Source organism: Aedes albopictus, chromosome 3, assembly GCF_035046485.1.
Source record: "Aedes albopictus strain Foshan chromosome 3, AalbF5, whole genome shotgun sequence".
Taxonomy (NCBI): Eukaryota; Metazoa; Arthropoda; class Insecta; order Diptera; family Culicidae; genus Aedes; species Aedes albopictus.
In genome coordinates this window covers 216434259-216444529 of record NC_085138.1, presented here as the reverse complement: position 1 = coordinate 216444529, position 10271 = coordinate 216434259, and the positions used below count along the sequence as shown (strand labels likewise).

The 10271-nt window shown below is 43.9% G+C and overlaps 1 protein-coding gene across 1 annotated transcript; it reads right to left on the bottom strand.

The window, feature by feature from the left end:
• Positions 1 to 9279: 9279 nt before the first annotated feature.
• On the bottom strand, positions 9280 to 10071 carry LOC134290607 (uncharacterized protein K02A2.6-like). Its single transcript, XM_062857774.1, has one exon. It carries the CDS (start codon positions 10069 to 10071, stop codon positions 9280 to 9282), a length of 792 nt encoding a protein of 263 aa, XP_062713758.1.
• Positions 10072 to 10271: the final 200 nt, after the last annotated feature.

Below are 10271 nucleotides of genomic sequence, written 5' to 3'. Positions count from 1 at the left end.
CTAATGTTTATCTTTTGACTGATACGCGTATTTAGACTACTACTTATAATCTTCCTCAGTGTCTCCTCTAAGCAGAATAAGCCATTTTACGAGACGTTTCAGAACAGCTGATCGCAGCAGCGGCGTCAACTGACAGAATTCCACGCACGATTGTTTTGCTGGAATATCGTGTAATTTTTTAAAAGGTACTTGTTCGACAAATTGGAGATATGAGATATTTGAGCCAAAATAGGCTCAAAAGCTGTCGAAGAACCAATACAAAACTCAATAATTAATCAGGTGTTTTTTTCGTTGCAATTCACTCGTTAACTTGCGAAAATAAATTAAATAAAAATTTTCTAATTATGGTTTTAGCCAGTTTCAAAAACTACGCTTGACTTGCGCGCAGTCATTAACCCTTTATAAGGCCGAGAAAACTAGAAGAGTTGTCAACGCATACTATTATGCAAATGATTATATACATGATTACACGCACAAAACAATTTTTGTTTGAAAGAAACTCTCAAAAATCTAGGTGGCAATATAGTTGCCACTGCCCGTTTAGGCCAAAAACGCTGGTGGCAATATAGTTGCCACTGCCCGTTAACTCCAAAAACGAGCTTGTGAGGTGGCAATATAGTTGCCACTGCCCGTTTAGGCCACCAGCGCTGGTGGCAATATTCTTGCCACTGCCCGTTTAGGGTACTTTTCTTCTTTTGACTTCGACAAAAAGCCTAAAAAGAGATTTTAGAGTGGATTGGGGCTTAACCCATAATATAAACTGTGTAGTTCAGCTCATCCCGAATAAAAGGGTATCATACACCAATTCAACAGTGTATCATTTTCTGATCATACGTGTTGTCGTAAACTGGATGATACATAGATGATACGACATATCTTATTCATGATAGCAGTTATCATTTTCGGTGTTTCGATGATAGACCGAATGGGTTGTTAAGTATCGTTACCATTCAAAAATGCCATTTATCTCGAACAAAAATTTTGTGGAATCATACATATTATGATCACTTTATCATCAACATTATGATACAGCGAATAATAAAAACAAAACGGAAATATTTCACAAAATCTGCTTTACCGACTGAGAAAAAAGCACACCCCTGCGGACATTTGTCGGGCACTGTCAAATTTGCCTACGATTACGTGAATCATTATTTACTTTTGCGGTTTTTTTGTGTTTATTTTCTTGAATTGGGAATCGAACCGTGTGATTTCCGAGGTTGCTTCTACTGCTTCTCGCGCGGTGTTTACTTACTACTCTATATCGGATCAGTGCTCGCGGGTGGCTCAAATGCGTGAAAGTTCTTCATCTGGAGAAGTGAATAGGTGAAATTAAAATAATAGAAGCTGCGGCAGGATAATTCCTAATCGACGACCGATCTTTTTTTGATCTCCTCGCATGCTGTGGCAGCCAATGAAGGTGAGTTTTCATGAGGATTTGCGAATGAACTTGTTATTAGTCAACGGCTGGTGCACGGCGGTCACCAAAAGTAGTTGTTTCTTACTACAGTGATCGGAAAGCTAGAACTCAAAAGTGCTGATTTCCGACGATTATAACGACACAGAAACACAAATGGACCATTAGTTTGTGATTTAACCCAATTTGAAAGTGTGGCAGTGATAAAATATAAAAAAAAAACTCGCCAAAACTATTGTTATTTGCCGAGCGAACAAAAACCATATTATTAAAAATTATTGATATACCATTGGATGAATCATCATGAAAAGTTGTATGATACTTGAAACATACTGAATAATGCCAAATTTTCAACTTTAATCATCCAATCATTAAACTATTATAACTTTTGTTGTAATCATTCCACGAACAAATATCTTATAATATGAACGATTGCATTGATCGTATTTTTCTATGCGGGATGTCAACCCAGAATTTGATTATTTATTAAAATATTTACCAAATCTATAATTTTACAATAAGTTTGAGCTAATTTTCTTCACGCGGTCAAAAATAGTCATTTTTGAGACTACAAATGGCTCCTAAATTGTTGTTAAAGCTTTGTTTAGTACCAAAAAAATACCAGGCGTTGTTAGTAGTCCCAATTTTGCGTAAACCAAAAAAAAAAAGTTCGAAATAAATCGTTATAAAACAGAAAAAAAAATACAAACAGTAGGTGGCAATATAGTTGCCACTGCCTTATAAAGGGTTAACCATCATCAACCGGATGATGATTGAAAACGTAAACATCAGAGCGCGGAGTTCTGTCGTTTAACTAGCCTCATAAAATAGACTATATCCTCTTCGAATGAGTGTATTGTGGATTTAGCACCAAATTGGTGTCGGAAGTAACTTCATTGACTTCCGCTGCCTTTCCTGTGCGTTAAACATAAAGTCGGAAGTAGTGCGCTGAATAGAGCATCAGATTTGTGTCGGAACCGGACGGAACAGCACAAACGTCATCTTCCGGCTGTTGCTCCTCGAATTCGTCCGCAGCGTGACGCTGATCGGCCGAAAGGACGTACGCTCCAGCCAAATTGTCTTCGGCCGAATCGTTGGAGTTTCGCTCCATGATGCAACCGTCGTCGTTCATTATCCTCGTAAAACTGACTCGACTGAAGCTCTCAACCACGTTAGGTACCTATAATTCTGCTCAAGTTGTATGCCAGAGAATCTCTCCCTCATCCTTGTGCGAGCATCCAGTGGAAGTGAACTCAAGTCACCAGAATGCTTTCTCGGGTTTTGCTCACTCTCTCTCTTCCTATCGTTTGTTTCAAAATGTATTTCTCACCTCTGTTTCAAAATGTCTACACAGTAGTGAGAACGTAAGAGCTAGTGCACGTTCTTGAGCACATTATTTAAAGCGTAACAATTGAAAAGGTGCAGAATATATAAATGTAAACATTTATTGAATTCTGACAAATAATTAGTTACACTCAGTCAAGCCCATATTCCACAATCACTCTCTCCTCTACTCTACAAAAAAGTATAAGAAGTGATTTTGTAATACCATTTATGTCAAGTTTTTTTTTTTTTTTAGAAATGACACTTTTCTTGCCTACACTCAGCAAAAAAAACTAACGAAATGCATAAAAAAATACCTTATGAAAATTGATCGTGCTATGACAAATTTCATAAAACACACTTATGAAAAAAAAACAAAAAAATCTTAAAATGATGCAGACTGGATTCGATCCATGGACGTCGGGATCACTAAGTTCGTGTTTAATCCCCGCGGCTATCAACGAGACTACCATGTTGCTAAACATATATAAAAGCCAAGCTCTGGGACGATTTTGCGTCATAGAGTGACCTTATGAAATTCATTCGATTATTTTAAGGCTTTTAAAGAATATAACATAAAGAAATTCATTATGATTATTTTAAGCCGTTTCATAACTTAGGTCTTATGGAAATCTGAAGTTTATTTGGCTGAGTGTAGAACCTTGCTTAGCCTCGCTTAGAGCCAAACGCTTGACATGAGGGATGATTCAACAGATTAAATAGTCTATTTTACGAAACGACAACAGTGTTGATATTGATATTAACACTCACGGGCTTGGGCGCAACCTCCTGTCAAATTTTCATTCATGAAATGAGCGATCAGCTGATCCGAAACGTCTCGTAAAATGGCTCATTATGTAGTGTTATTTAGTACACGCGGCAAATCCATGATGAAAGGTACATTACAAAAGCCGCGCGGTGTATCATATTCAACACACCATATGGTCTATAGATTAATTTGAAGACCATGCAGACTCACATTCTGGAGAAAAAAAACTACCTATTTTTTGGGTTTGTTTTACTCAAAAGTAAGTATATCGATTAAACTTTCTACCCAAAATAAGGTTGTCTTCCCATTCTCCCCCACCGATGTTGTTAAAAACAAAGCGAGCTGCATCAACCCACCGGGGGTTCTTTGGCCCAAAAAGCCAATTTTGGGTAAATGCCGTTTTTGTCAAAAAATGGGTTGAAAAAACTTATTTTCCGTTATTTTATTTGTATGCATCACGACAAATAATTTATTTTCCGTGTAAACATCACGATGATTTTGAACGTCATGGGCCAAACGATGAATGAAGCAACACTCACATTGTTGATCAGATTGTCAAAGTCTTTTGTCAAAGTCAAAGTCAAAACGTCAGCACCGTTGCCAAAACAAACAGAAAAATCTCTACGGGGAAAACTGCAGAATGATGCAATTTCAAGTGCAATTCATTGTTTAAAGTGTCCCGTTCAATATTTTGCTAGCTTCAGAACAATCTCCTCGCCCATTAGAAGCTGTATTGCCGGATGATTTGCTACGTGGAGGGAACGAATGATATTTCTAGCGAAGCATGATGTGTTTTCCAGACGAACACGGTTCTAGGACCTCGGCCAGGACATTACTTTTGAGAACATCGGAGAGGTGAAGCAGCAGGACTCGAGCTAGAGCAGACCAACAAGAAGGGAGATTGGGTCCAGCCAGCAGGGGAGAGGGAACCCTTTGGACGGCACATCTGGTATCTGAAATTAGTGTGAATCTTTCATGGAATTTCTGGATGTCGCTGCAAAATTCGCTCCTACTACATTACAAGCCACTTCCCAACCGTGATGTGCCTATCACATATTGAACAATCAACATCCCGTAAGTTGTACGTAACGTATTGTGTATTTAGGTAATTTTATCGGTATGCATAGATGACAATTTAGTTATGTTCGGAACAGTTTAAACGAGGTGTTTGCTGCTATTCATATATATGATATAAAACCATGTCTTTGAACTTCGTGGGCCTTTTGATGTTTCGCCGCGCTCGTGGCTGCTGATCCTTCGCCTGCTGTACGTTTCCGTCAATCGAATCATCCAATTCACCTGTAAGAATATCTTTGGTTAAGATGTATAGCGTAAAAGTTAATAAGAGTGCATACTCAAACACACACACAACCAATCACCCTTCGTTGTACCTCTTGATATAATACATTGATTATAAACGTCATGCGCATCGGCGCACCTTTATGTTATTGTTTTTCAATAAAGCTCATTCGCTGTTAGAACTCGTAACAACCACAAGTGTTTTTCTTTGTCTCTCGCTGGTCCTCGGTAGTTCCCCGTTCCGCGTGTTATAACCTACTGCGCCGCTCTTTAGGTTATGTGCCCAGTGTCCAGAAATGGAAGACAAAAATAAAATCGTGGCATTCGACGGAGAGGGCTTCCATAACTGGAAGTTTCGCCTCGAGACCGTGCTGGATATGCACGATTTGTTGGACTGTCTTGAACGGGAAGTGGACGATATCGACGAGTATCGCGATGTGGCCGGTGAAACGGCGGAAGCGCGCGCGGAAAAGAAGAAGAAGATCTTGGAGCGAAAAGTGAAAGACAAAAAGTGTAAATCGATCATTGTGCAAGCGATCGGAGATAGCCAGCTCGAGCTAATTAAAGAGTGTCAAACGCCAAAGCAGATTTGGGAAACGTTGAAAAACGTTTTCGAGCGAAAAGGTGTCGCCGGGCAGCTGTACGTCAGGAAGCAGCTCCTCACGTTGCGCTATGTGGAGGGGGCGGGCAAGACGATGGCGGAGCATCTAGTGAATTTTGATAAGTTGATCCGTGAGCTAAAGGGAAGTGGGGCAAATGTCGAGGAGTCGGATGCGGTGTGTCATCTTTTATTGACACTGCCGCCGTCGTTCGACCCGGTTGTAACGGCAATCGAAACTCTTCCGGGCGGAGTCACGATGGACTTTGTCAAACGTAGGCTTTTGGACGTGGATATGAAAAAGCGAAATCTCGAGTGTAGTGGTGAAATGAGTGGCGGCCACGACGGCGTTGCCATGGCATCGAGCAAGTATGCGAAGAAGATCAAGTGCTTTTTGTGTGGGAAGCTCGGCCACAAGAAGGCCGACTGCCGAAAAGTGAAATCGGGTGATTCGAGCAGTGCGAAGCCGAAGAACGAAGCGAGCAAACAAAAAGCTCATGTTGGTGTTGGTGACGAGCAGCCGGAGATCGCGTTCCTGTCGGCGGAGAGTGGGGAACTAGTGAAAGTGGGGTGGTTTATCGATTCGGGTGCCACCGACCACATGCTAAAGGATGCGGATTGTTTTTCGACGTTGCGGCGGCTGGAAACGCCAGTGGAGATTGTGGTGGCCAACGGACAAAAGCTTCGAGCTGAATACTGCGGTGACGTTTCGTTGTATGCGGTCGTCGGCGGCGTGACGAAAGAGTGCGTGGCGAAAAATGTGCTTTACTTGCCGGGATTGAGCTGTAACCTCTTTTCTGTGAAACGCGTCGCGAAGGCCGGATGGAAAGTTTGTTTTGACGGTGAAAAAGCAGAAATCGTGAAGAATGGTGTCGTTTCCGCGGTCGGCTGGCTTAAAGGAAAGTTGTATGAACTGGACATTTATTGCAAGCGTAGTGAGAAGGGCAGTGCTTTAGTGTCCGGAAAAGTTTCACGTAGTGCGTTATTGTGGCATCAGAGATACGGACATGTGGGTTGCGATAGTCTTCATGAACTAGCAAAGCACGAAATGGTGAACGGTCTAGAATTGAAGAAGATAAACGATGAAGTGGTGGTTTGTGAGCCGTGCTTATCGGGGAAGATCGTTCAGTTGCCATTTACGCTGAGTGACGAGAGGCGATCATCGCGGCCACTGGAACTGATTCACAGTGACGTTTGCGGTCCAATTAAGCCAGTGACGTGGGACGGTAAAAGGTTCGTGGTTTCGTTTATAGACGATTATTCGCACTTCACGGTAATATTTCTGCTGGAGACGAAAGACCAAGTGTTCGAACGGTTCCGCGATTACGAGGCCTTGGTTACGGCTCGGTTCGGTACTCGAATTGCTCGGCTTCGAACGGATAACGGCGGCGAATACGCGAACGATGCGATGCGCGAGTTCTGCCGGAAGAAAGGTATTACCATGGAGTTTACGGTGCCATACACGCCCCAGCAAAATGGCGTATCGGAGCGGATGAACCGCACATTGATGGAGCGGGCTCGTGCTTTGCTGGCGGAGAGCGGATTCGAGAAGGATATGTGGGGAGAAGCGGTGTGCACAGCCGCGTACCTCACGAATCGGTGCCCAACATCGGCGGTGGAAGAGAAGAAAACTCCTTTTGAGTTGTGGTACGGCAGAAAGCCGGACGTGAAGAAACTGAGAGTGTTTGGTAGTGCCGCGTACCTTCACATTCCAAAGGAACTGAGATCGAAACTGGACGCCAAGTGTAAAAAGCTGTTTCATGTCGGCTATACGGTGAATGGCTACCGTCTTTGGGACTGTGAGAAACGGAAGATTGTTAGTGGACGAGACGTTGTATTTGATGAAAACTTGTTATTCGGAAAACAATCCGAAGTGATAGTGGATGTTCCGAAGACGGTAGACCTAGTGATTGATGGACTGAAAGAACAATCAGTGGTTCCGGAAGAAGAAGCAAACGGTGAAACTCGCAATGGTGAAGATTCAGACTCGGCTGACGAAGACGCTGAGGAGCAGCTGGCTACAGTCAGGCGCAGTGGTCGTGCACGTCGAGAGCCGGCGTGGTTCGACTGTTACGAAATGACGTGCGGCTTGGCGATGTGTGCTGAGGATTTTGTCGAGAATCTGCCGACCACGGTGGAGGGCTTGAAGCAGCGCAGCGACTGGCCGCAGTGGCAGGCAGCCATTGCTGAGGAAATGGAGGCATTGGTAAGGAACGGAACCTGGACGCTTACACCGATGCCAAAAGGTAGGAACTCGATAGACAGTAAATGGGTTTTTAAAATAAAGAGGAACGAGTCCGGTGAGATCGACCGGTATAAAGCCCGTTTGGTAGCGAGGGGGTTCTCACAACGGAAAGGGCTCGACTATGAGGATACCTACTCCCCCGTTGCTAAACTTACTACCCTGCGGGCTCTCCTGGCTATCGTGAACTACAACGGAATGCATCTTCACCAACTAGATGTGAAGACGGCTTTCCTTAACGGGACCATTCAAGAAGACATCTATATGCGCTTGCCGGACGAATTTGGGGCTGGTTCACGTGTGGCCAAGTTGCACAAATCGTTGTACGGCCTCAAACAGGCCTCAAGGGCGTGGAATGCTAGATTCCACGATTTCGTCGTCGGTTTGGGATTCAAGCGCAGTGATGCCGATACGTGCTTGTACGTCGCCAAAATCCAGAATGAGACCGTCATCCTTATTATTTACGTTGATGATATGCTTATTGCATGTCATTCACTCGATGTCCTTGTCAAAGTCAAAGAGAAATTGGGCAAAGAATTTGAAATGACGGATCTTAAGGAAGTCAGCACGTTTTTGGGATTGACAATTGAACGAAACAAGAAGGACGGTGAGTTGAAAATCGGCCAAAAGCTATACCTTAAGAACCTCTTGAACCGATTTGGAATGAACGATTGCAAGCCCGTTCAAACACCGTTGGCTGCTGGTCTAAGGCTGGAAAAATGTACTGATACGAAGAAGTTCACTCAACACCCGTACAGAGAACTTGTTGGGTGCTTAATGTACGTTACTATCACTTCGAGACCCGATTTGTGCATGGCCGTGAACTACTTCAGCGGATTCCAGAGCTGCGCTACCGATGAACACTACTCCCACCTCAAACGTGTTCTACGATATATCCAAGGTACTCTCGACATGAAGCTGGTTTACCGCCGGGACCAGGACGCAACGCTCCTGGAAGGATTCGCCGACGCCGATTGGGCGGGAGATATCGTCGACCGCAAGTCTCTATCAGGATATGTTTTCAAGGTCCGAGGGGCTACTGTGTCGTGGTGTACAAGAAAGCAGGTGTCTGTGGCGTTATCGTCAGCAGAAGCTGAATACGCTTCGCTAACCATGGCGGTCACTGAAGCGATCTGGCTACGAGGCTTGCTGCGTGATCTCGGACAACGTGTTGCTGATCCAACGATAATACACGAAGATAACCAGGCGTGCATTCGTGTAGCGGAGAGTGATAAACCAACGAGGCGGATGAAACACGTAGATGTGCGTTTTCACTTCGTGAAGAACGAGATAAATGCTGGAACTGTTCGCCTGTTGTACGTGCCATCAGAGGATCAAGTAGCAGACGTCATGACCAAGGGGTTACCACGAATCCAATTTGAGAAGCTGCGAAACATGCTCGGGTTATTGGGTTGACGGGGGGTAATAAGAGTGCATACTCAAACACACACACAACCAATCACCCTTCGTTGTACCTCTTGATATAATACATTGATTATAAACGTCATGCGCATCGGCGCACCTTTATGTTATTGTTTTTCAATAAAGCTCATTCGCTGTTAGAACTCGTAACAATCACAAGTGTTTTTCTTTGTCTCTCGCTGGTCCTCGGTAGTTCCCCGTTCCGCGTGTTATAACCTACTGCGCCGCTCTTTAAAAGTATCGTTACTTGTGTGACCTGTTAGCGGTTCGTCGGGATCTGGAAGATCTAACATCGGTTTGTCTGTTGGACCCGGCGTGGTCTCGTCGGGTGTGTCCCGAGTAGCCCTCTTGGCATCCTCAACATTGCGCGAGTACACTACTCCTCGATCGCTTCGAACAACAAGTTTGGCGCCATCTCTGGCCAAAATCGTGTATTTTTCTGTGCCGAAAGTTGGATCAGATTTAAGCCGCTTCTGTTGCACAAGAACTACTGTGTCCCCTACGGTCAGGTTCGATTCCTTAGCTCCTCGTCTTGAATCAGTATATCTCTTGCTCTCTTGCTTCGAAAAGGCATCTTTCTCTCTTATTTCCTCGCGATCTAGATTGTTGTCAGAGTTGGCTTCCCATAGGCAAGGAAACGTTCCCCGATACTTCCACCCGACAAGCAATTCAAATGGCGTGACTCCTAGCCGCGATAGAGGACGCACTTTGTTATGATTATGCACATATCTCTCAAGTGCAATTCGCCAGTTGCAGTTGTCCAATTTGGAGGCAGCCAGAGCTTTTTTTATGCCCTGATTTTGTCTTTCAATTGCCCCATTAGATTGGGGGCTCATTGGAATTGACTTTTGAATCGCAATGCCTCTGTTCTGCCACGTCTTTACGAATAGATCGCTTTGAAAAGGTGGCCCGTTATCGCTTTGTATGGTCAACGGATATCCCCACACCACGAAGATTTTATTCAAAGCATCGATCGTTGATTCGGCATTGATCGCTCTCATTTCCATAACATGCAAGTATCTGGAGTACACATCCACCACCACGAGAAATTCGCCGTATCCAAATTCTTTATCCGTATAAAAATCAATTTGGATAATTTCCCATGGCCCTCTAGGAAGTTCTCTATTCGTAAGAGGAATCGGTGGATTTTTTCTGGAAAGCAAGAGACACGTTTCACAGGCCTTTACGTATGCTTCAACGT